The sequence below is a fragment of the Indicator indicator genome, chromosome 9, assembly GCF_027791375.1.
Source record: "Indicator indicator isolate 239-I01 chromosome 9, UM_Iind_1.1, whole genome shotgun sequence".
In the NCBI taxonomy this organism is placed as follows: domain Eukaryota; kingdom Metazoa; phylum Chordata; class Aves; order Piciformes; family Indicatoridae; genus Indicator; species Indicator indicator.
In genome coordinates this window covers 32,336,351-32,361,760 of record NC_072018.1, presented here as the reverse complement: position 1 = coordinate 32,361,760, position 25,410 = coordinate 32,336,351, and the positions used below count along the sequence as shown (strand labels likewise).

General features: G+C 52.1%; 1 protein-coding gene across 1 annotated transcript; it reads right to left on the bottom strand.

Moving 5' to 3' along the window:
• Positions 1–1,565: 1,565 nt before the first annotated feature.
• On the bottom strand, positions 1,566–24,788 carry TRAM2 (translocation associated membrane protein 2). The gene is made up of 11 exons (XM_054383553.1): positions 24,669–24,788; positions 15,136–15,199; positions 11,338–11,447; positions 10,994–11,110; positions 8,257–8,315; positions 6,529–6,613; positions 6,321–6,391; positions 5,311–5,415; positions 5,016–5,174; positions 2,425–2,594; positions 1,566–1,663 (listed from the first exon to the last, which is right to left on the bottom strand). The coding sequence occupies exons 1-11, from the start codon at positions 24,786–24,788 to the stop codon at positions 1,590–1,592; spliced, it is 1,134 nt and encodes a 377-aa protein (XP_054239528.1). The 3' UTR covers positions 1,566–1,589.
• Positions 24,789–25,410: the final 622 nt, after the last annotated feature.

The following is a 25,410-nucleotide window of genomic DNA, read 5'->3' as shown; positions in this document are numbered from 1 at the left end:
GGTGCATGGCACCCTAAAGAAGCTTGGTAAGCTGGTACTGATCCATGAAACCCTGGGCAGGAGATGCTGCTCTTCAGCAATGAGGCAGCAGGAGACTGAGCTGGTGGGATCTGGACTTCCCACAAATCTCCTGCCAGCACATACAAGTGGCAGAGGGCAGGAGCAAGAGGAGAAAGTGGTCTGCAGCAACAGATGGCCTCTGAGGTAGATTTGAGACAACTCCATCTGCCATCATGCATCACAGGTCAGGCTTCTCCTAATATGCAGACTGCTCCTTCCCTGTCATCTCATTCACAGCTCAGAAAGGGATGAAGGGGCCAAGTTGTTTGGAAGAAACCCTGCATCTGATAGCACCTTGGGTGGATACGAGCCTGTATCCTCTGGAAAGAAAGAGTGAAGCTGCTGGCTGCTGCCAGCATGGCTGTGCTGGGATGGTGAGGGTGAGGAAGGCTAAGGCAAGCACATGAGGGGCACAGTCCCACTGATGCAAAACTCTTTGCAGCAACCAGTTTGCTCATCTGGACATGGTCACAAGGCATGAGAGCACCAGGTCCATGAGGCACGCACAAGCTGGCAAAGGGTCTGGGCCAAGAAGAGCCAGACCAGTGCTCAGAGCGGGACTCAAGGTTTTATGTGGACCTGAGGATGCTGCTGCTCCATGGCAAGGCACTGATTGCTGCAGAGCCCCAAGCTCAGCTCTTGGAACTGGGAGGTCCAGAACACCTAAGGAGCAGCTAACCTCTTGCAGCCAAGAGGGTAAAGGGGACCCAGGTGTACCAGAAGAGCTGGGGCAAGCAAAGGCTGGAAACTGGGTCCTATAGGAAAAGGGAACTTGTCTCCCTTCTCCACTGCCCAGCTCTCCAAAATTAGCTGAAAGCCAGGGGCTGGAGGAAACCCACTTCACCAGAAGTCCACCATGAGACAGGACATGGTTGAGGTTCCTCCTTCAGACCACAGTCTCTATTTTGCAGCATCACCATCCTGTGGCACTTGCCATGTCCATGGCCAGACATGCCCAGAGAGGCAACCCTTGCCCAAGAGTACCCCTGAGCCTCAGGGTCACAAAGCCCCAGCACGTTCCCTCAGGAGCCTGTTCCCATGACAGACACATGGTGCCTTAAAGTTGCCATGGTCCTGACCCTGGGGCTCTGGAAAGCACCACAGAGAGAGGGGAGGAACATGCTGTAGGGAAAAATAAGGACTGTTTGGAACTATCTATGATGCATTTGTAACAAGAATCCAAAATAACCAAACACTAAAATAGAAAAGAAACAAAACAAAACAAAACAAAACAAAAAACCAAACCAAAACAAAACAAATTGCACACTGATTTAGGAGGAAACAGAGGAATGCAAAACCAGGAGGGCTGGAAAAGGCTCCTATGAGGGGAAGGGAGCATGGAAAAAGGACTTTTTTGGTTTTATTGCAAATGGTTCAAGAGAGCAAGAAAGGAAAAGAGGAGAGTGAGAGACACCTTGGGAAGATGACAGGTTTCCAAGCCATTCAAGACGAAGCTTGTGAGGACCAGGAGGAGGGGCTGCTTCTTAGTCCTGATATCTCACCCTCCTCCCCAGGAGACAACCTTTGCTCTATGGTGATTTCAGCTTCTTGGTTCGTGGTGAGGTGCCATTCTCCGCTTTCACCACTCCATTTTCATGGTATCCTGGGGATGAAGAGAGAAACACTTTGTCCCTTGCACAGGTCCAAGCCTTAACCCTCTCGGGGCCAGCCCACAGACATGGGCAAAGCCTCTACCACAGCATGACCCTGCAGGGGATGCCCTGAGCTCTGCAGCACCAAGGCACTGCCACAGTGCCACCTGCGAGAGGTCGAGGGAGGTGATTCTCCCCCTCTACTCTGCTCTGGTGAGACCCCACCTGGAGTACTGTGTCCAGTTCTGGAGCCCCTAGTACAAGAAGGATCTGGACATGCTGGAATGTGTCCAGAGAAGGGCCAGAGGGCTGGAGCACCTCTCCTATGAGGACAGACTGAGAGAGTTGGGGACGTTCAATCTGGAGAAGAGAAGGCTCCAAGGAGTCCTTATAGTGGCCTTCCAGTATCTGAAGGGGGCTACAAGAAAACTGGTGAGGAACTCTTTAGGGTGTCAGGTAGGGATAGGACTGGGGGGAATGGAACAAAACTAGAAATGGGTAAATTCAGACTGGATGTTAGGAAGAAATTCTTCCCCATGAGGGTGGTGAGAGACTGGCACAGATTGCCCAGGGAGGTGGTGGAAGCCTCATCCCTGGAGGTTTTTGCAGCCAGGCTGGATGTGGCTGTGAGCAACCTGCTGTAGTGTGAGGTGTCCCTGCCCATGGCAGGGGGGTTGGAACTGGGTGATCCTTGAGGTCCCTTCCAACCCTCACAATTATTCTATGATTCTACAACTGATGCCTCCCGTGGCAGCCCAGCCCCAGCACTCACCTGAGTCCCTCTTGAGCGGCTTGGGCTGCTGCTTGGTGCCGGCGGCAGGGGCAGCTCTCTTCCGACTGCTCTGCTGGTTGCAGTACTCCCGCCAGCGCCGCAGCTGGAAGTGGATGAAGCGCCACATCACCGAGGCCTGGAAGAGGCACACCAACAGCAGCACACTCATTCTGGCAGGGGTGGAGAAGAGGCAGGCTGAGAACAGAGCAGCGGGGCCACCACCAGCCCAGCCTTCCTCCCACACCAGAGTCCCTTCAGGTGGCTGTACCAAGCAGCCTGGAGACAGGCACCGTCCCTCAGAATCACAGAATCAGCCAGGTTGGAAGAGACCTCCAAGATCATCAAGTCCAACTGATCACCCAACCCTAACTAATCAACCAGACCATGGCACTAAGTGCCTCATCCAGGCTCTTCTTAAACACCTCCAGGGATGTTGACCCCACCACCTCCCTGGGCAGCCCATTCCAATGGGCAATCTCTTTTTCTGGGAAGAACTTCTTTCTGAGGTCAAGTCTAAACTTCCCTCTACACAGCTTGAGACTGTGTTCCTCCAGCCATCACCTCTGCTTTCTGCTGTCCCCTGAGCTCACTGTGAAGCTCTTGGGTGCTCAGGACATTGCTGACTCTTAAACATTTAGGTTAGGAATGGATGAGTAGAATCCAGCACTGCCCAAAACTGAGTTTACATTGTCAAGCTAAGCTGTCCCCAGCAGCCCTGTACTACTAAAAGGTGTATGTGGTTGGAAGGTAGCTGAGATAGAAGCTAACTTGGCTCTGGTGAGGCCACACCTTGAGTATTGTGTCCAGTTTTGGGTATTTCAAGACAAGAGAGATGTGGAGGTGCTGGAGCCAGCACAGAGGAGGGCAACAAAGCTGTGAAGGGCCTGGAGAATAAATCTTATGAAGAGTAACTGAGGAAGCTGGGGCTGTTTAGTTTGGGAAAGAGGAGACTGAGGGGAGACCTCATTGCTGTCCACAACTACCTGAAAGGACTTTGTAGAGAAGCTGGTGCTGGTCTCTACTCACAGGTAATTAGTGATAGAACAAGAGGGAATGGCCTCAAGCTGTGACTGGGTAGATTTAGACTGGACATTAGGAAACATTTTTTCACAGCAAGAGTGGTCAGGCCTTGGAATGTGCTGCCCAGGGAGGTGGTTGAGTCACCAACCCTGGATGTGTTTAGAGGTCATTTGGATGTGGTGCCTGAGGCTATGTTTTGGGGTCAACCTTGTAGAGTAGGGCTCTGGGTGGGACTTGGTGATCCCGAGGGTCTTTTCTGACCTGAATGTTTCTGTGATTCTGTGACCCCTTCCAACTTCTTCAGCCCCAGCAAACTCACTGGTGGAGTACTGTGAGGAGCACAAAAGGCCTTGTCTGTGTAAGCACTGCTCAGAAATAGCTAAACCATCCCTGCACTAGTATCACAGAATCATAGAAATAGTGTGCCCTGCAGCACTAGGGCAGTGATCATCCCCCTGTACTCAGCACTGCTGAGGCTACACCTCAACTCATGGGTTTCAGTTCTGGGCTCCTCACTACAAGAAGGGCATTGAGGTGCTGGAGTGAGTCCAAAGAAGGGCAACAAAGCTAGTGAAGGGTCTGGAGAACAAGATCTATGAAGAGTGGCTGAGGGAACTGGGGTTGCTTAGTCTGGAGAAAAGGAGGTACATAGGAGACCTTCTCACTCCCTACCAACTACCTCAAAGGAGATTATAGCAGGGTGGGAGTTGGTCTCTTCTCTCAGGTAACAGGACAAGAGGAAACAGCCTCAAGTTGCACTGGGGAACCTTTAGGGTTGAATTAGGAACAATTTTTTCCCTGAAAGGGTTGTCAAGCCCTGGAACAGGCTGCCCAGTGGTGGAGTCATCATCCCTGGAGGGATTTCAGAGCCATGTAGATGTGGTGCTGAGGGACATAGTTTAGTGATGACTTGACAGTGCTGGGTTAATGGTTGGACTTGATGATCTTAAAGATCTCTTCCAATCAAAACAATTCTACAACTGTGTGAACTCCCCCAGATTCTCAGGTGTTGCCTTAAGTCCATGGCTTCCAAAACTTTGGGAATGACCAGGCACCTGTGCTGGCAGCTTATGAACTACAGATGCTGTATGGCAGAGAAAGGCTCCCAGTCTTGATGGTTGGACTGTAAGGCATGGAGGACTCATCCCATCCCCTGCCTCAGGGGCAGCAAAACACATCCAAGCTGAGGGGGAAACTCATTTTTATTGACTGCATCCCTGTAACAGTGGTTATGGGAGCCTGCAAACCTTTCCCTAAGGTACCTCTTCCACTTCTCCTTTAGAACTTCACTCCTGATTAGAAGCTGACTTGCTGTTTTTAACCCTCTGCCTTGGCTCCATAGCCGTTAATCCATCCTCACCTCCTCCTGTCTCACTAGGATCTTCTCTAACCCAGACCACAGAATCACAACATCACAGAAGATCCTCACTGGCGTTGCCAAACTCAGCAAAAACCCCACCCTGGGACAACGCAACCAAGGACCATAAGGGAGAGGTTTCCACCCTTCAGCCTTCACGTGAAAGGATGCATTCACAAAAAGAGGCAGTAGATGTGGTAAGGCACATTCTTACCTGAAGAGGATATTGTTGAAGAGAAAGCTGAAGAAGTTCCCTCTCTCAGGGTTGAGGACCTGGTTCTCCACCCGCGGCAGCCCGAAGCCAATGACCAAGATGTACAAGGTGAGGGTGAAGAGCCTGGTGACCACGAACACCACAGCCCAGACATTAAACCTGCAGGAGGGCAAGGAGAGGGTGTCGGCTGGAGCCTCTCCAGCACTGAGCTGGAAGGGGAGAGCGAGCCCCTTGCCGCTCTGCTGGCTCTCCTGGGCAGCAGAGGGTGGAAGCCGTGGCCAGCTCGCCTGCTTACAGCTTCTCGTTGTTCTCGTCCGTGAAGCAGACCAGCCGGGCCATGTGGAAGAAGAACTCAGCTAAGTACTGCAACAGCAAGAGGATCAGCCCCAGGCGGGTTAAGCTGGGAGGGAAGGGAAAGAAAACACTCATCAGTGGGGCTGGCCAACATCAGTCCTTCAGACCCAACACCAGTGCCTCCCTTCCCACCCTGAGCTGCAGCAAGCACCGGTCCAAAGCTGAACCTTTCCACAGCAGCTGGGATAAGGTTGCAGTGAGGAAAATCCCTGTCCTCAAATCAGAGAATCATAGCAGAGTTTGGGTTGGAAGGGACCTTTAATGGACATCTAATCCAAACCCTCTGCACTGACCAGGGCCATTTTCAACTAGATCAGATTCTTCAGAACCCCACCCAACCTCACCCTGGATTTCCAGAGATGGGGCGTCTACCACTGTGTGTCTCACTACCCTCAGTGTAAAAAATGTCTTCCTTCTATCTAGTCTAAATCTCCCCTCTTTTAGTCTAAAAACATCATCCCTTATCCTGTCACTACAGGCCACACTAAAAACATTGTCCCCATCTTTCTTATCAGCCCCCTTTAAATACTGGAAGGCTGCACTAAGATCTCTCCAGAGCCTTTTCTTGTCCAGGCTGAATAACCCCAACTCTCTCAGCCTGTCTTTATAGCAGAGATGTTCCATCCCTTGGATCATGTTTGTGAGCTCCTTTGGACCCATTCCAACAGGTCCATGTGTTTCCTGTGCTGAGGACTCCAGAGCTGGAGACAGCACTGCAGGTTGGGTCTCACCAAAGCACAGCAGAGGGGCAGAATCCCCTCCCTCAACCTGCTGGCCACGCTGCTTTGCATGCAGCCCAGATACAGCTGGCTTCTGGGCTGTGAGTGCACATTGCTGGCCCACTGTTGAACCTTCAAGCCTTGCTGAGGCTTCCTGGCTGTCTTGCACTGTAGAAGGCCCCACTCAGCCCCCTTCTTGGCACAGGATGGGACGCTGAAGCAGCCAACTTACTTGAGGAGATACGCGCCAGCGATGTGCACCAGGTAGAGCGCGATGCACCGCAGCTGCCGGGGAATCTCCTCCTGGGAGGGGCAGAAAGCCCTGTTAATCTCTTGCTCCTCTTCACCCACCCTCTCCCAAAGGTCACTTTCCCCAAAGCTGGTGGGCAAACCACCTCAGGTATCCCCAGGGTGTGTGGGAGCACCTGCCTGGCTCTTACCTTGCGGACTTTTTGGAAGTAGAGCTCTGGCAGGGCGTGCAGCCAGTACGCCAGCTGGCATAAGTAGAAAAACTTCACCTGGAACCTGGAACACAGGGATCAGAGAATCATAGGATGGTTTGGGGTGGAAGAGACCTTTAAAGGTCATCCAGTCCAACCCCCCCCTGCAGTGTGCAGGAACAACTTTAACTGAGGTAAGTCATGGAAAAATGTTCTTTCCTTTGAAGTTGATAGAGCCCTGGAACAGGCTGCCCAGAGAGGTTGTAGAGTCTCCGTCTCTGGAGAGATTCCAGACCTGCTTGGACACAATTTGTGCAACTGCTTTAGCAGGGGGATTGGACTAAATGATCTCCAGAGGTCCCTTCTAACCCCTACAATTCTGTGATTCTGTGTGAGCCAGCCTGGGGCATGGCAGAACCCCAAGAACCAGGGAAGGTGTCTGGCCACACACCACCAAACAATCTCTCCATCGCTTTGAAGTTATAGGATTTAGGAGGCACCACTTCTGAGCTGCAATTGTATGTTTAGCTGAGCTAGACATGCCTGGAGTTTATCCAGATGCAAGCATCCAGAGTTTATCCAGATGCTGTGGTCCCCATGCTCTCAGCAAATCTCACTCTTGCTAAAATCCAAGAAGGGAGGATTATCCCCCACTCCCTTTCACTAAGACAAACCAGCAGCAAAGAGACTTGCCCAAGGTGATGTAAGCAAGAGTCACAGAATAGCAGGGGTTAGAAAGTACCTATGGAGATCATCTAGTCCAACCTCCCACCAAAGCAAGCTCACCTAGAGCAGGTTGCATAGGATTGTGTCCAAACTCCATAACTGCCTGGGCAGCCTGATCCACCACTCTGTCACCCTCACAAGAAATAAGCTTTTTCTCATGTTCAGATGGAACCTCCTGTGTTCCAGTTTGTGTCTGTTCCCCTTGTCCTCTCCCTAGGCACCACTGAAAAGAGTCTGGCCTCAGCCTCTTGATACTCACCTTTTAGATATTGATAATCATTGAGAAGATCCCTTCTCAGTCTCTTCTCTAGGTTAAACAGCCCCAGGTCTCTCAGCCTTTCCTCACAAGAGAGATGCTCCAGTCCCCTCATCATCTGTGTAGCCTCTGCTGAACTCTCTCCAGTTCCCTCTTGAACTGGAGAGCCCAGAAGCAGACACAATACTCTAGATGTGTCCTCACCATGATAGAGTAGAGGGGAGGAGAACCTGCCTTGACCTGCTGGACACACTTTTATAAATGCACTCCAGGACACCATTGGCCTTCTTGGCCATAAGGGCACATTGCTGGCTCATGGTGAACTTCCTTCCCACCAGCACTCCCAGGTCCTTCTCTGCAGAGCTGCTTTCCAGCAAGCCAACCCCTAACCTGTACTGAAGCATGGGGTTATTGCCCCTCTGCTGCAGGACTGTACACTTGCCCTTGTTGAACTTCATTAAGTTCCTCTTCCCCTTTCCAGCCTGTGTAGATCTTGCTGAATAGCAGCACACCCTCCCAGCATACTAAGCAGGAAGCACCCAAGAGGAGTAACCAAGCCCAGAGGACTTTCCTCACAGAGGAAACCCTCTGTGAACACCCTCCCTGGGGCCACAAAGTGACATCCCTCCTCCTCCAGGATCTCACTGTGATGTCCCTGCAGAACTGTGCATACAAAGGGTGACCCAACAGCATGCAGAGGAAGGAAGTGGTCAAGCCAAGAAGGAAATGCCCTTGTGAGTGCTTACGGAAGATAAACGTGGGGGTAGCGCTCCCACAGGCTCCGGGGGTTTGATATGTATCCTTCCTGGAAGAGAGCAGAGACATCAGCCTTCAGCAAGAGAAACAGGCAGCACGTGGCCTTGAGGGGGCAAGGCTAATGCCACAGTGGAACTGGGGATGACACTCGAGTCCCTTCAGCCTGCAGTAAAAAATGTGTCCTCTGCACAAGCCCAGGCTCAGCTCCCCACAGCTCAGCTCATTCAGGGGGCTCTAGCATCGTGCTCCAGTTTCATGAGGTCCCTGGGTTTGGAGGTTGAATCATTGAATCATGTAATGTTTGGGCTGGAAGGGAGCATCAAAGGTCATCTAGTTCAACCCTCCATGCAGTGAACAGGGACATTTTCAACTAGATCAGGTTGCTCAGAGCCCCATCCAACCTGAGCTGGAATGTTTCCAGGGATGAGGCTTCCACCACCTCTCTGGGCAACCTATGCCAGTGTCTCATCATCCTCACTGTAACAAATTTCTTCTTCCTCTCTAGCCTGAATTTCCCCTCTTTTAGTTTAAAACCACCACCCTTGTCCTGGTGCAAAAGGCCCTGCTAAAAGGTCTGTCCTCATCTTTCTGATAGGTCCCCTTTAAGTACTGAAAGGCCACAAGGAAGTCTACCCAGAGCCTTCTCTTATCCAGGCTGAACCACCCAACTCCCTCAGCCTGTCCTTCCAGCAGAGGTGTTCCAGCCCTCTGATCATTTTTGTGGCATCCTTTGGACCACTCCAACAGGTCCATGTCTTTATTGGGCTGAGGACCCCAGAGCTGGGGTCTCACCAAAGCACAGCAGAGGGGTAGAATCTCCTCCCTCAACCTGCTGGCCACACTGCTTTGGAAGCAGCCCAAGATACGGTTGGCTTCAAGGCTGTGAGTGCACACTGCCAGCTCATGTCCAGCTTTTCACCCACCAGTACCCTCAAGTTCTTCTCCACAGGGCTGCTCTCAATCCCTTCATCCCCCAGCCTGTTTTGCTACCAGGGATTTCCCTGACTCAGGACCTTGCACTTGGCCTTGCTGAACCTCCTGAGGTTCACATTGGCCCCACTCTCAGGCTGCTTGAAGGCTGCTTGCTCAGTTGCACAGAGGCCCTTAGGTTCAGGATAGCAGGTGCTGGGGTTTGGGCAATGCAAGAGGGATGTTCTGGAAGTGTAGGGCTAAGATGTTGGTAGCACATCCACAAGCAATGATGTGCGTGGCCCAGGGGTGCTTCTTCCCCATTGGCATTTCCAAGTTGAGTGTCACCAAAGCAGGAAGAAGCAATTCTGAAGAGAAAGGGGAGCAGAAAACACCTACAAAACCGATTTCAGATGCATTGCACAGTTCAATTTTCCACCTGCCTGCATTTGCCTAGAGCCTCTTCCTTGCAGGGCTGATGACAGGATGGGGCTCTCTCCCCATTCCTCTCCTGCACAGCTCCTGCCCTGCAGCATCAGGCTTTGCAAATTGATTCTGGCCTGGGAAACTGATCTAGCCCAGCACCTACCTGTCACTGTTGACCATGTCCTCTCTGCCCTAAGCCCTTTTTTTTTTTTTGGTTGAAGGAGGCCAGGGAAAGTGGACTGCTGCAAAGGGTGACCTACTCTGCACATGTGGGACCTTTGAGGAGCACATCATAGCAATGAAGGAGGCTACAGCCCCACAGCTGGTGAGGGATGAGTCTGGTGCTGGGTGAGGGCAGTCCAAAACCAGCAGCATTGACTGTTTTGCCAGAGCTTCCCTCCCCACAGCCCTATGTGGCAGGAGCAGTATCAGCAGATCCCTAGAACTGTGGCTGGAAGAAGGTAGTGGTCCTCTAAGGGGGGCTGGCAGAACTTCCTGAGCAGTGAGGAGGGGACCTGCCCTTGAGCATCCATCCCCAGCACTGTGGTGGGGACCACAGCTGGACCCCAATGGCAATCAAAGCATCATCAAAATTGTCAGATATTGCCCTTCCTCCCCAAAACAAAATACTTTAACTCTGAAGTTTTGACCCAGCAGTTCCGGGTTGAAACATTCCTAATGCAACCCAAGGCATGGAGGAACTCCTCTGTTCTCAGCATTCCCCTCACTGCCAGCTCACCACAAAGACAGGGGTCACAAACATCTGCCCACTCACCCCATGACCCTGCAAAGGGCAGCCTAAAACCCCAAGGCACTTAACTCAAATGAGGAGGAAAATGAGGATGAGAAAGATGGCAGGTCCCAGAGCAGCAGATGGAGATGACAGGGACAGGCAGGATTTCTCCAAACATATTTTACAGACTGTTTGCTTGTGCCTTGCACAAAGCAGAATGATCTCCCCAAACCGCCCTGAGTCAGTGGTTGGCAAGACCCACCCCACCTCAAACTAGATCTGGTGAAATGTGCACATCTTGGCCCAGGGACTGGCTGGGGACTGTTCACTGCCACTGGTGCTCCAGAAAACCCAAAGCCCAGCCAGGCAACCCAAAGCCCAGCCAGGCAACCCAAATCCCAGCCAGGCAACCCAAATCCCAGCCAGGGAACCCAAATCCCAGCCAGGCAACCCAAATCCTAGCCAGGGAACCCAAATCCCAGCCAGGGAACCCAAATCCCAGCCAGGCAACCCAAATCCCAGCCAGGCAACCCAAAGCCCAGCCAGGCAACCCAAATGCCAGCCAGGCAACCCAAAGCCCAGCCAGGGAACCCAAATCCCAGCCAGGCAACCCAAATCCCAGCCAGGCAACCCAAAGCCCAGCCAGCCCCATGCCTCACCGTCACCACGACGTACAAGCACCAAATCACAGAAGTGAGGTGGAAGGCAACCAGCTGTCCTGATTCATTGAATTTGCTGTGTTTGACTTTGGAGAGATGGAGACGCCTGTTGATTTTCTGGGAAGGAGAAGAGGGAGAGGAAAGCAACATGAAAACATGAGCCACCACGTCAACAACCCTCCCTCCTTCTCCTCCTCACCATCCCAGGCAGCCCCTGGAGATGAAAGCTCACTCACCACCACCACCTTAACCCCCAGACCACTCCCAGACCAGCATTTAACTGCAGCAGGACCATGTCCCCTCAGGATACTTGAGCTGTTTTGGTGGCTCAGGACAACACTCACATCCAGGGCATACTCCTGCACCACTGCGTGCAGGATGATGGCGATGAAGATGTAGAAGAGGATAGTGACCAGATCCTTCAGCCCGTAGTGATACTGGACTAGCTCCCCATCTGCAAAGAGACCAAATGCTGGGTCACATCCCCATCACCCAAATCACTTCCAAGCCAGGGTTAGTGGGCAAGGGGGGCTATTCCCAACACACAGCTTGGATGAGGCCACCAGAGAGGGGGAGGCAGAGGCCATGACTGTGCCAGTGGCTGCAGGGCTGGAAAAAAAGACTTCCAGACTTGAGTCAGTCGAGCAGCAGAAGGTGGATGGTTTCTCTTCTAATTGTTACATACCTCAAAGGAGGTGACACTCAGGCCACTTCAACCTTCCCCTGACAGAGGTGAAGGGCTGAGGACAGCCTGGCTGTGGGAACAGGAATTTATCACAGAGGCAGCCCTGAAGCAGGTATGGGCAGGTAGAGATTGATGTTGCCATCTGGGACACCCTGCTAGGTGCTTCAGGGCTTGGGACGGGATTTCCACCTCCTCAAGTATCATCCAACACCTAGTCCAGCACTCAGCCCTGAAAGCTGCTGGAGCAGGATTCAGTTGCCTAAGTGCAGGTGCTTTGTGCTATTCAGAGATCTGAGCCGAGGCACGGGGCTGCACATGGGAAACAGGACCCACAGGAGGCCCTGCTCTTCTGGAGCAACAGGAGACCCAGCAGCACCCAGAATAGCCTAGACATCTGCATTTAGGCAACTATTTGCAGCCCTGCAGCTTACAGGGAAGAAGCAGACTGGGGAAAGCTGCTCTACTTGTGGCACACTGCAGAAAGCATCACGACAACACTCAGCCCACACCAAACTGCTGCTTTCCCTCACTCTGACCATCCTCTCCCAGGGAAAGAGACAGTCTGTCACCAGCCCTGTTGCCCTTCCAACAAAGCTTCAGTCCAGATTTCTAAGATTTAAGGTACATGAACAATATCTGAGTAACAGGTTGCCCAGAAAGGTGGTAGACAGGAAACATTCCAGCTCAGATTGCACAAGACTCTGAGCAACCTATTTGTCTGAAGATGTCCTTGCTCACTGCAGGGGGGTTGGACTAGACGACCTTTAAAGGTCCCTTCCAACCCAAACCATTCAAAGATGATTCAGAGATGGAGAGGGACTTTTCATAAGGCTCACAGGATGTTAGGGGTTGGAAGGGACCTCTGGAGATCGAGTCCAACTCCCCTGCCAGAGCAGGACCAGAGAATCCAGCACAGGTCGCACAGGAATGCATCCAGATAGACCTTGAAAGTCCCCAGAGAAGGAGACTTCACAACCTCTCTGGGCAGCCTGTTCCAGTGCTCTGTGACCCTCACAGTGAAGAAGTTCCTCCTCATGTTGAGTTGGAAGCTCCTGTGCTGTAGTTGATATCCATTACCCCTTGTCCTATCACGGAGTGCAAGTGAGCAGAGCCTGTCCCCTGCCTCTTGACCCCCAGCCCTCAGATATTTATAGATATTTATTAAATCCCCTCTTAGTCTCTCTTCTCCAGAATAAAAAGCCCCAGGGCTCTCAGCCTCTCCCCATAGGAGACAGGACAAGGGACAATGGTTTTAGGCTGAGGGAGAGTAGGTTTAGACTGGATCTTAGGAAGAAGTTCTTCAATATGAAGGCGGCAAGACTCTGGAATAGGTTGCCCAGGGAGGCTGTGGATATCCCCTCCCTGGAGGTGTTAAAGGCCAGGTTGGATGAAGCCTTGAGCAGCTGAGTGTACTTGAGAGGTTGGAGTAGATGATCTCTAAGGTCCCTTCCAACCTAAGCCATTCTGTGATTTATGAAGCCAGCTGGTGTAAGGATGTGAAAACACCTGGTCCTTAGGAGTCCCCTGGGTGGGTGCTGTGCAAACCCTGAGTTAAAAACATTGCCTGTACCACAGAACTCATAACCCCAGTGTAAGACAAAAACCAGAACTGCAAGTCTAAAGAAAATAAGATTATGCACACATGCAACTGCTCTGCCTCCTCTCTCTAGGGCATTTGAGGAGCTGCTCTAGCAGGAGCTGTGTGCTGAGCATGGGAGACAAGAACGAGATCTGCCAACAGAGAGGCAGCAGCATCCTGTTTGTGCAGAGTGTGAAGCAGCCCTGGAAGTATCCAGGTGAGCAATCATTCTTCTTTTGAGCAAGCTGGCTGCACCAAGACCTCTCTCCCCCTAGCCTCAGCCAGCTCAGCCCTAGTACCTGTTCCTGGTGAGATGCTGATGTGTGCCCTGGTAGCAGGGAAGACTCAATCACTGAGCAGGAAGGCAGCGGAAGCTGTCTGGACTGTGCCACAGGAGCACAGACTGCAATCTAATTTGGAAGCTGGGCAATTTCATCAGCCATGATGTCCAAAGATTTTAAGGGCAGACCTCTTATCTCCCACCTGTCTGTCTCATCCTGGTTTCACTCATTCCAACAACCCCACTCTTCCCTTCCCTAGGATGATTACTCAACTAACACTTCTAATTACCTGCTGTTTTCTGCCACCAACCCAGGTTCTGCCTCTGGAACTTGGCCCATCCTGAGCCCAGAGCTTTACCCAAACCACCTCCTGATGCCATAATGCCAGTGCCCAGACCACTGCCAAGCCCTCAAGGGCTCTCAGCTAGGAAGGGAGATACTAGTAGCCAAAATACAAACAAGGACTGAGCCTCCAGCTGTCTCCTGGCTGGAAATTGGGGCACATCTTTCAGTCCATCAGGCTCAGACCTGGGCCAGCTCAGAGCCTGCTTTAATTACCCTCCATGTGCTTTAATTACCTGCATTGCTGGATCCAATTCTGGAGTCCTCAGCACAGTAAAAACATGGATCTGTTGGAGCAGGTCCAGAGGAGCCCACAAGAATGATCAGAGGGCTGAAACATCTCTGCTAGGAGGACAGGCTGAGAAAGTTGGGAGCTGTTCAATCTGGACAAGAGAAGGCTCCAGGGAGACCTTATTGTGGCCTTTCAGTTCTTAAAGGGATTCTATCAGAAATATGAGGGCAATCTTTTTCAGTGGGGCCTGCTTCAACAGGACAAGGGGTGATGGTTTTAAATTAGAAAAGGGGAGATTCAGAGTACACATAAGGAAGACTTTTTTTTTTTATGCTGGCACAGGTTGCCCAGAGAGGTGCCAGATACCCCATTCCTGGAAACATTCCAGGTCAAGTTGGATGGGGCTCTGAGCAATCTGATCTAATTGAAGATGTCCCTGCTGACCTTTGACGAGCCCTTCCAACTCAAAACATTGTATGATTGTATGATTAGCTGTCTGGAGCAGGGATGTTATTGCTCCACATGCATTTCCACACCCTCACCTTGTGCTATTCCAAATAACCAAAGCAAGACAGGAATTACCTGTGCAGCACCCACCACTTAGCAAAGAGCTACATCCCTCCTGTTCCTTGGCAGGGCACAGAGCTACTCCAGCCATGCAATCAGGGTATTTTGGTTTTTTCCTGACCAGGCTTGGAGGAGGATCCTCACCCTGCAGAGCACACAGAGCAGCCTGACCACAGCAGAAACAAGGCAGCAAGGAAGCCTTAAAACCTCTAGGAAAGCATTTCTTTCCATCTCTGGCAGCACCAGGACTGACAGGCAGGATTAGTGTACTCTGAGCCACTCAAACTTTGCTCTTCCCCCACATACCTTATTTTTAAAATCACCTTTATTACCAGACAGAGGCCACAGCAGTGCGCATGAGCAAAGGGTGAGCCCAAGCCAGCTGGTAATGAAGGTTTGGGGCATACTCCAACTCAACCTTCCCCTTGGGGTATGTGCAGCAGAAGCATCTCTTACCTGCTGTAGGCACACTAACGTTGTACTGAGGTAAGATAAACAGGAAGGCAGTCTTGGCTGTAACCTGTCAGAGACACAAAGAGGAGGAAAATAAGCAATCAGTTGTTGAATCCATTCCTCTGCCACCATTTACACTCTTTTCCTGCTGTGCTGGGAAAGGCAAATCACCCAGGATGATGTGCGAGCTCTGGCTTCACTCACAGAAACACCTTCCAGCAGTGAGCTTGCTAGGGAAGAGGTTTTGCAACAGGGCTAGGAAGGATAAAGGGATGTAGGAAAGAGGGAGAAAAAGAAAAGCAGCTGTAAAAGCCCCCAGTCAGCCAGAATGAGAGAAGCTCCTCACTTCCCCTCACAGCCAAGCATCCCTCCAATAACACAGACCTGTTGCTCAGGGGACAACAGGAGCATGACCCTGCAGGCCATTTGCATTCATTAAAACCATCACTGATTTCCATCTGCTCCAGGCAGCCACAACAGGAGCCTGGCCTGGCTAGGGATGGCAGCACCCAAGCTCAGAGGCTGTAAAGCCCCATGGGCTATGCATGGATTTAGTCCTCACATCTTTGTGGAAGCTACTCTAGTAGTAACAGCCACAGGACCAGTGAGGTCAGGCCTCTTTAGGTTCTCATGAGGGTCACACAGGGCAGGGAAAAGCAGCAGAAGAGCTGAACCATGTGGTGGCCACAAACAAGATCCCAGCCATATGTCCAGCATCACAGGTTGGCCCAAAAAGGGAATAAAAAAAAGCTTGGGACAAGACATCAGGCTACCCTGCAGACACCCTGTGCTGCTTGCTCTTCATCTATTGCTCTTAATTCAAGGGAATGATCCTCCCCAGCAGTGATTCATAGAATGTTTGGGTTGGAAAAGACCTTAAAGATCATCTGGTTCCAAATCACCTGCCATGAGCAGGGACACCTTCCACTAGCCCAGGTTGCTCAAGGCTTCATCCAACCTGGCCTTGAACACCTCAAGGGAGGGGGCATCCATGACCTCCACAGGCAGCCTGTTCCAGTGTCTCACCATGAAAAAATTTATTTCTAGTATCTAGACTGAATCTACCCTCCTCAAGCTTAAAACCACTCCCTCTCATCCCACCACAAGAGGCTTTGTGGGATGGGGCAGAGCATCCCAGCCTGGCGCATCTGCAGGATGCTCCCAAGCAGCATCTTCGAGCTGGCACCCCAGCAAAACCCAGTGCACAGGCATCTGACACTAAAGACACCTCCAACCTGTCCAACCCCACACTGACAGCAGGCCACCAGAGATTTTTACCAATTCCCCTGCCTCCTCCTTCAATGCCTCACGAGCACCCAGCCTCAAACACAACCACTCCAAAGAGTCCTGTGCCTGCAGCGAGGGAGGTGAGCTGCATTTCACACAGACATAGCTACAACTCTTTCAGAGCTGCAAGCTATTAAAAACCCAGCTGGAAATATTGCTTCACATCTTGCAGGACATAGCTGCAGGGGGGGCACAGAGGCTTTGCCAAGTGTTCTTGTCCCAACCCACGAGCATTAAGCAACCAGCCAGTGGCTCTGCTCCACCAGCTCGAGTGCTGCCCGTCTTCTTGCAGCCCTGGCAGGGGGAAATAACAAACTTCACAGCCTGTTTTCATGGTGTTTAGGGATCATTTTTATTTTTTTAACCCCACTTTAAAAAAAAAAATCCCACATGCTGTGCTCTGCTTGTGGAGGAGTAGATGAGAGCAGCATTCTGCCAAGGAAGATGGAAACCATGGGCAGTGTGGGGTGGTAATGGAAAAAGCACATCGCCTGGCCTCAAGCTGGCTTCAGGAGACACCTCTGGCTTGCAAACCTTGTTGGCTTAGGAAAGCAAAGTTGCTTCATCCTGGAACAGTACCACACAACCCATCTAGACTTTACATCCAAACTGGGTTTCCCAGTTCAAAAGAGACAAGGAACTGCTGGAGCAAGTCCAGCAGAGGCTCCAGAGATGATGAAGGGACTGGAGCATCTCTCTTGGAAGGAAAGGATGAGAGATCTGGGGCTGTTTAGCCTGGAGAAGACTGAGAAGGGATCTTCTCAATGGTTATCAATATCTGAAAGGTGGGGGTCAAGAAGGTGGGGCCAGGTTCTTTTCAGTGGTGCCCAGAGACTGGACAAGGGGCAATTGGCACAAATTGGTACAGAGGAAGTTCCACCTGAACATGAGGAAAACTTTCCTGTGAGGGTGACAGAGCACTGGACCAGGCTGCCCAGAGAGGCTGTGGAGGCTCCTTCTCTGGAGAGATTCCAAACCTACCAGGACACAACCCTGTGTAACCTGCTCTGGGTGAACCTGCTTTAGCAGGAGGGTTGGACTAGATGATCTTCCAGAGGTCCCCTCCCACTCCTACCACGCTGGGGTTCTATGAGATTCAACACCAGCTCCAACTCCCCTGCGAGGCTCAGGAAGGAGAGATGGGCTCAGAGGATGACAAACTTTAGAGTTCACACTGAGTGTTTCGCAAGCAGCCAGAGAAAGGAGAAGTTTGTAATAGGGAGGGCAATGTGAGGATTATTCAGAGCCACAAGACACTTGCTGCTGTTTGCTCTCAAACAAGATGTTGGTATGGGAAATGAAGCACCAGGCATGCTCCTGCCTTGCAGGGCAGTCAGCAGAGCCAGACTCGCCACAAAAGCGCTGCAAGCAGAGGCAGAATTGGGCTACTCCAGGTGGTTTTTTGTTTTTTTTTTTTTGCTATGTGAGGCCACCTCAACCTGCTTCTTTGGGTTTCTCCTCTTATCTCCAGCCTTTTCTCAAGGCAGCCAGAAGTCCAAAGCTTCCAAAGCATCACTGTGACAGTTGGACTTGATCATCTTAAAGGTCTCTCTTAACCAAAACAATTCTATGAGTCTAAGAGTCAGGTAGGGGTTTTTATAGGGTGAAAGAGGATTTGTCTGCATGGGACAAGCTGAGCAGGGATGATACAGGAAAAGCTGTACATTCCATTTGCTACCTGCCCTGCATTAAGGGCACCTCTATGTAACCTACCACTGCCCAAGGGAGTGAGGGAGATGTTCCTCATCCTACCCTGCATGAAGGATGTGCTTGAAACAGCTACGTTTGAGAAGTAGTTGTCCTGGGGGGCTCTCTATAGCCATGCAGAGGGAGCAGCACCTTCAGGAGTGAGTGAGTTTCTGGTTGTTAGTAAGGCTAACCTGAGGGCAGCCAGATGGTGAAGAGGCAAAACTCAACAGGGCCATCCAGACCAGAATTTGCTGCAATGCTCAGAGCAGCCAGGACAGGGCTCAGGCTGTTTCTGATGGAGCAATGTGGCTATAAATCAAAACAGCACATTCACCTTGCAGCCCCTGATGGCAAGGGGAGGGACCGTCAAACAATCCCAGCTCTACTACATGTTTACTACACATCTACTATCCACCACTGTACATCTACTCCCTGATAATGTGGTGACTGGAAAAATTCACACCCCCAGGTAAGCAGTTTGCTGCAGGAGCTGTTAATAAAGGCATGTAAACACAGGCATCCAGGCAGCTTAACACCTCTCCCAAAACCTCTCCTCTGCAACTCTCAAAACCCAATATTTACAGCAGAGAGGGACAGTTTCTGAGCATACCTCACAGAGAGGTACCAGGTCACTCCATGAAACTATGGGACTAGAGAAGGGATTGTCTCCCTGTACTCAGCACCGGTGAGGCCATACCTTGAATCCTGGATTCAGTTTTGGGCTCCTCACTCCAAGAAGGACATTGAAGCACTGGAGCATGTCCAGAGAAGGGCAACAAAGCTGGTGAAAGGTCTAGAGCACAAGTCTTGTCAGGAGTGGCTGGAGGGAACTGAGGGTGTTTAGCCTGGAGAAAAGAAGGCTGAAGGGAGACCTTCCCTCTCTCAACAACTACCTGAAAGGAGGTTGTAGCAAGGTGGGGATCAGTCTCTTCTCCCAAAGAACAAGAGGAAATGGCCTCAAGTTGCACCAGAAGAGGTTTAGGTTGAATGTTTGGAAAAACTTCCTTCCCAAAAAGGATTGTCAAGCCCTACAACAGGCTGCCCAGGGAAGTGGTGAAGTCACCATCCCTGGAGGGATTTGAAAGTCATGTAGATGTGGTGCTGAGGGACATGGTTTAGGGGTGAGCTGGCAGCGCTGGGTTAACAGTTGGACTCAACGACCTTAAAGGTTTCTTCCAAACAAACCAATTCTGTGATTGTATGAATCTTGCTTCCCTTCCCACAAGCTTCACCCCAGCAGGGTTTGCAGAGTCTGCTGTCTTCGCTCCAGCTGGGATTCGGCAGCCATCCCCATGGTCCTGCCTGGGTTAAAACTGCTCTGGAGCAAAGAAGCAGCTCCAAACCTCTGGTGGGGGTGGCTGGGGGAGTTTCTGCAGTCTGAGCTAGGGAAATATTTCCAGGGCTTGAAAAACAACTCAGCCTAATTCAAGATAAAAATGCTGTCCAAAGGCTTTTCTGACAACTTTGGGCTGTTTTTTTTCTCCCCCACCAGCCGGAATGCTTCTTGAGAGAAAAACTTGTGGATCCACAGTATGGATTGACACAGGCTCTATATGTAAACTAAAGACCAAACTTTGGACCAAAGCCTTTTAAAGCAAACAGCTGGCTTCAGCAAAAAAACAAAAATCTCTCCCTGAGGGTGGTGCAGCCCCTCTGCTCCCACACTGACCCCCCAGCCCCACATGATTATCATTACTCCCTTTTTAAAATAAGGCCTTAATTCTGCTTTTTCCCCCCTCCTCCCTTCTTCTTTTTTCTCTCCCCCATTCCCTCCCCAAGCATTCAGTCCTTAAGCTGCCCACGTGCCTCAGTTCCCACATGTGGAGAAGCCTGCAGGAGGCAGAAACACCAAGTTTTGTTTTCTCTTGCTGAAGCCTTAAATTTTTTGCAGAGTACTATGGAGAGGGACCAGGGAGGGGAAAGTATATTTAGCAGGAAGCCTGGAAATAGCATCTCATTCGTCAGCTGCCTTCATTTTACAGTGTCACAACCCAGTGTTTGGGAGACCATGACTCACTCTTGCAGCTCTGCACGCAGGGGAAAGCCCAGCAAGGGCACAGCACCTCTGATAATCTAATGTTTGATAACTTTATTATCATTGTCATCCCGTGCTTAAGCATCAGGAGCTTTGCCTGTGAGATTGTAGCAGCCAGTTCTGGGCATAAATGAGAAGATTGAGCTTCACTTGCTCCGTCTTACAGGCCAGCAGGTCACGAGAGGTGATTCTGACCCTTTACTTTGCTCTGGTGAGACCCCCACCTCAAATACTGCGTTCAGTTCTGGTGTCCCCAACACAAGATGAACATAAAACTGTTGGAGCAAGTCCAAAGGAGGGCCATGAAGATGATCCAAGGGCTGGAACACTTATTCTATGAGGATAGGCTGAGGGAGCTGAGGTTGTTCTGCCTGGAGAAGACTCTGGGGGAACCTTATAGCTGCGTTCCAATACCTAAAGGGATCCTACAGGAAGGCTGGAGAGGAACTTTCCACAAGGGTTTCTAGCAATAGGACAAGGGGAGATGGGTCTAAGCTAATGGAGAGTAGGTTTAGAACGGATCTTAGGAAGAAGTTCTTCAGTGGTGAGATTCTGGAATAGTCTGCCCCGAGAGGCTGTAGATGTCCATGCTCTGGAGGTGTTCAAGGCCAGGTTGCATGAGGCCTTGAGCAACCAAGTCTACTTGAGAGGTGTCCCTGACTATGTCAGGGTGTTTGGAGTAGATGATCTCTGTGGTCCCTTCCAACCTAAGCTATTCTATGGTTCTATGACATTACATCAGCTGCCCATCTTCTATAGAAACATCCCCAAACCAGTGAGGTCTCCTCCAAACTCAACCCGCTGGAGGCTGATGGATGCAATAGGAGCTGTCCCATATGGGACACACATCACCAAACAGCTGCAGGTTAGATCCAGCCTGGCTTTGGCTTCATTTTTCTGCAAAGCAGGGTGGAAAAAGATATGCAAAGTGATTTTGGTGTGAGCTCCTGTGTCATGTTTCTTTAAGCAATCACATAAAATGTCTTTTGAAGAAAAAAAAAAAAAGGAGATTTTTCTTTACAGGCTCCAGCTTGCCTGTGGATGGGATAGCCAAACACACAACAAAATCCCACCCTAGCACTATGCAGGGTGCACTGGGTATGCTTTCACACCCTGAAGGCTTAGGGCTGGCCAGGAAGGCAAAAAATCCCACAGCATCCAGCTCAGCGCAGCTCTTTTTGGGGGGACCCCTTCCAAGCCCTGGGCTCCCTCTCCTAAGCAATACTATCATCATCCAAAACACACACAATACTCAAATAATCAAGTCCAACACACCTGTAGAGCTGGTGAGCAGCACAGTGCCATGCTCTGCACCTTCAAATCTCCTCCGTGGAGCTGGTGCTAGCAGTGCAACCTCTAGCAAAGCTGGGTATCACAGAATCATAGAACCTCTTTGGATGGAAGAGACCTTTCAGATCAAGTCCAAGCCCCAAGCCAGCATTATCAAATCACTACTAAACTATGTCCCTGTTCCCAGGCTTGACAATCCTTGTGGGGAATAAATTCTTCCTAATTCTAAACTAAACCTACCTGGATGAAACTCGAGGTTGTTTCTTCTTGTCCTATTGCTTGTTAGAACAGACTGACCCCCACCTTGTTACAATCTCCCTTTAGAGAGCTGTAGAGAGCAAAAAGTCACCCTCAGCCACCTTTTCTCCAGGCTGAACAACCCCTCATCAGCTTCTCCTCATCAGACTTGTGCTCTAGACCCTTCACCAGCTTCATTATCTTCCTTAGACATGCTCCAGCACCTCAGCATCCTTCTTTTAGTGAAGGGCCCAAAATCAAATCCAGTACTTGAACGCAGACTCAAACGAGTTGAGATGTGAATGGTACCTCCATCACAACTGGTACCTGCTCCCTACTGCAGACAAGTACCAGGCTGGTGGTGTCCATTGATCTGTTTGGATGGCAAAGAGGTTGCTCAAAAGTGTGCTCAAGGTGTACCTTGCACTGTGCTTGGAGACCTGTGGCAGCCCTCGAGCATCACATGAGCTGATGCTGGAGAGAGCAAGCACACAACTCTTGGGCTGCCTGCTAAAAGGTTAAATATCCCATTTGTGCCTTCCCAAAGAAACCTCCCCTGCAGGAAGCAGCCCATTGTGAGCAGGATTCAGCCGTTTCCGCTCAGCCTGGCCACCAGCATTGGGGAAGGTGGAAGCCCAGCAGTGGGGTAGGAAGCTGGGTGGCAAGGAGGAGGGATAGTGACATGTCCTCCCCACCATCACACAGGTGGTGCTGAAAAGGTGTTGAAAGGCAGAAATACTCAAGCTGCCAGCCAAACTCGCTACATAATGGGTGCAAATGGGCACGGATGGTTTGGAGGGCTAGGGAAGAGCAGAGTCTGATTTCTCCTCGAGGAGAAAAGAAGGAATAAAATAAAGAGAAATAAAATAAAAGAATCACAAGGATCAAAAGAGTTGTGACAAACCCTGTGCTGAGGGGAAGATGAGGGCAGATGGCACCGACCTAGGAGGCAATCAGGTGGTGCAAAGGGAGGAGGACTGCTGAAAGCCTCCTGAGCATGGTGAGCACCATCTCCCCCAAGGTCTGCCAGGAGAGTGGTAGCACCGTGAGGAACCTGCTGCCTCTCAGCAGCCAGGGGAGCTTTAATTCAAAGGTGTTAAAAACATCAGAAACACCACAAAACTCTTCCCTGCCACCACCTCCACGGGGGGTATCGTCACATCGCACTTCAAAATTGCTCTGGAAGCATCAGGTCAACCAAAAGCCCTTACAGCAGCAAGCCTGGATACCACCTCCCTTGGATGGGGTTGCTGGCATGCAACCACAGGCACTAGCACCCCAAAAAACACCATCTGTGGGGAGAAACCCTGAGAGAGATACAAACTCAGTGACTTTTTTTTTTCCTTTTCTTCCCCCCCCCCCCCCGCCCCCTTCAGAAGTACAACTATGAAACTTGCAGGCCAACTTTGCAGCATTTGCATGTGGTTTTGGAATACAGCTGGTCCTCTCGGGTTAGTTTTGAACCCTCCCCGATCCTTAAATAAATAAACATACAGATCTACGAACGAATGATTCAAAAGGGGGTTTGTGCACTAAAAACGATCTGCTCATTCAACGCATTTGCAGGGGGCGGGGGGGGGGGGGCGGGGCGGGGGGGGGAAGGGAGAAGGGGTTGGGGGAAGGAAAGAAAAAGAACGGGGGCTGCCACCAGGAGGGTATTAAGGAAATGGATTTCCTCCTCCTGCGATTTGCTGCAGAAGGAGCCTTTCCTTTCCTCCTTCGCCAGGCCCCCCGGCCACCCCTTTCCCGTCCGGATTTGCTTTGAAACGTGGCACTGCGCTGAAGGGGAGGGTTCGTGCGGGGGAAGCGGGAGGAGGTATGGGGCGGGGGGTTCCGATCCAGCCGAGCTGCTTGACCACGGCTCGCAGCCACCCGAGGTGCCTCTGCGTAGGGTGTCCGGGGCCGAGCCAAGCTGCACGGTGGTGGCCTCCAGCCCTCTGCTGTCTCCTCCCCGAAAGAGGAGAGGAAAAAGCAGGCTGGGAGGGAAGGAGACGGAACAGGGGGAGAATGCAAGCGGCATTCCCAGCATGGCTCCGCATGGCGCTGGGGCGGTGGTGGGGCAAAGGGCCTTCTTGGGGGGGTTCCAGTCACCCCAGCTGGGACAAAGTTTCCCACAGAGGAGCTGGGGGATGCCTTCTAATGGCCCGTGGCAGAGTGGGATGGCCAGGATGGGGAAAGGCCAGTGAGATGTTGGCATCTGCACAGCGAGGCCCAGAAGCCCCTGGTGCTCATCCCACGGAGCGGGGTCAGCGGGCTGTGGACAAAACACCTGGAAAAGGGCTAACGTTAAAATCCAAAGAGAAGAAACACCTGGGAAAGGGCTAACGTTAAAATCCAAAGAGAGGAAAAACACTTCTCACTTTTCCAACAGCTGGAAATCGCAGTGAGGGCTTCACTTCTCCCTGCATGTGTCTGGCCGGCCGAGGTATCCCGCTCCGTGCTTGACTAGACACGGTGCAAGGCAGGGACCATCCCCAGCAGCGATGGTAGGTTTGCAGAGGGAGGTTTGCCACCCTCTGTGATCCCCCTTCTGCAGCTGGGCACCCTGGGCAGGGGTGGGGGTGGCAGAAGGATGTACCATCTCCAAAAAAAACCAGCACCAAGTTGAGTCCGCATGGTGGTCTGGGGGGAGGACACCTCTCTGCTGGTGGGATAGAGATGGAGAATGAGTAAGGAAGCACCTGGCACCTGGCACCCCCAGACCGAGGGCTCCTGCACTCCAAGTAGGATGGGGGCATCTCGCTGGGATGCGGCACCTTGAACGTCCCCTGAGCAGAGGCAATGCCGGGAGGCAAGGGGAAGCTATCCGTGAAGTAAAGGGGTAGAGGGATCCGGGATGTCTCGTCCACTGTGGTGGTGCACACAGGTGGGCAGACACACAGAGCCGGTCCCGAGGGGGATTGACCCCGACGGGGTGGTGGTGGGTGGGGTTTCCCCGTGGGACTGTCCCCCCCACCCCCTCCCCGGAGGGACGTCGGAGGATCGGGGGGTGCCTCACCTCGAACATGAGGGCGATGAGGACGCTGAGCACCAGGCAGAAGCCGATGTCGGCATGGTTGTGGATGAGGAACTCCTGGCTGAAGAGCGGGTGGCTCTTGGCCCGCCGGCGGAAGGCCATGGCCGCACCGGGAGGGGTGCGGAGCGGGAGCGGAACGGCAGCGGAACGAGCCGCCGCCCCGCCGCCCCCCGCCGCCGCTCAGCGCCGCAAAACTTCCCCGGGGCCCCGTGCAACTTCGCGGAGCTCCGACACAGCCCCGCGCAGGCGCCGCCCGCGCCGCCGCCTAACCCCTCCCCGCTGCCCGCCCCGGCCTCGGCCGTGGCCCCGGTCCCGGCCCCCGCCTTCCGAGGCGCTGGTGCCGCCGCCGTTACCGGGATGCGGGCCGCCGCTGCCGCCCCACGCACGCCCTGGCTGTGTCGGGGGGTGGAGGAGGCACCCACCGGTCCCGGCACCCTCCTCCCACCCACACGCAGCCGCGTCTGCGCCCGCTTACTGTGCGTGGCTGGGCGCCCACTCGCGTCGGCACCCAGATACCCTGCATGTCTGGACACCCACCGGCGTCTGCACCCCACCTACCATGCATGTCCAGACTCCCACCCGCATCTGCACCCACCTACCGTGCCCATCTGGATGCCTGCCCACCCACACCTACACCTACCCACACCTACAACCACCCTATGCTGCATGTGCCGGCACCCATCTGCATCTGACTACACTTACCTAGTGGATGCCCACCTGCATC

Bases quoted from the DNA above. Each gene is read 5' to 3' on its own strand.
- TRAM2 (XM_054383553.1), bottom strand. From the start codon at position 24,788: ATGGCCTTCCGCCGGCGGGCCAAGAGCCACCCGCTCTTCAGCCAGGAG. The intron at 15,200-24,668 runs GTGAGGCACCCC...TGTCTCTGACAG, and splicing joins TCATCGCCCTCATGTTCGAG to GTTACAGCCAAGACTGCCTT. The intron at 1,664-2,424 runs GTGAGTGCTGGG...CTTCATCCCCAG, and splicing joins GCCGCTCAAGAGGGACTCAG to GATACCATGAAAATGGAGTG.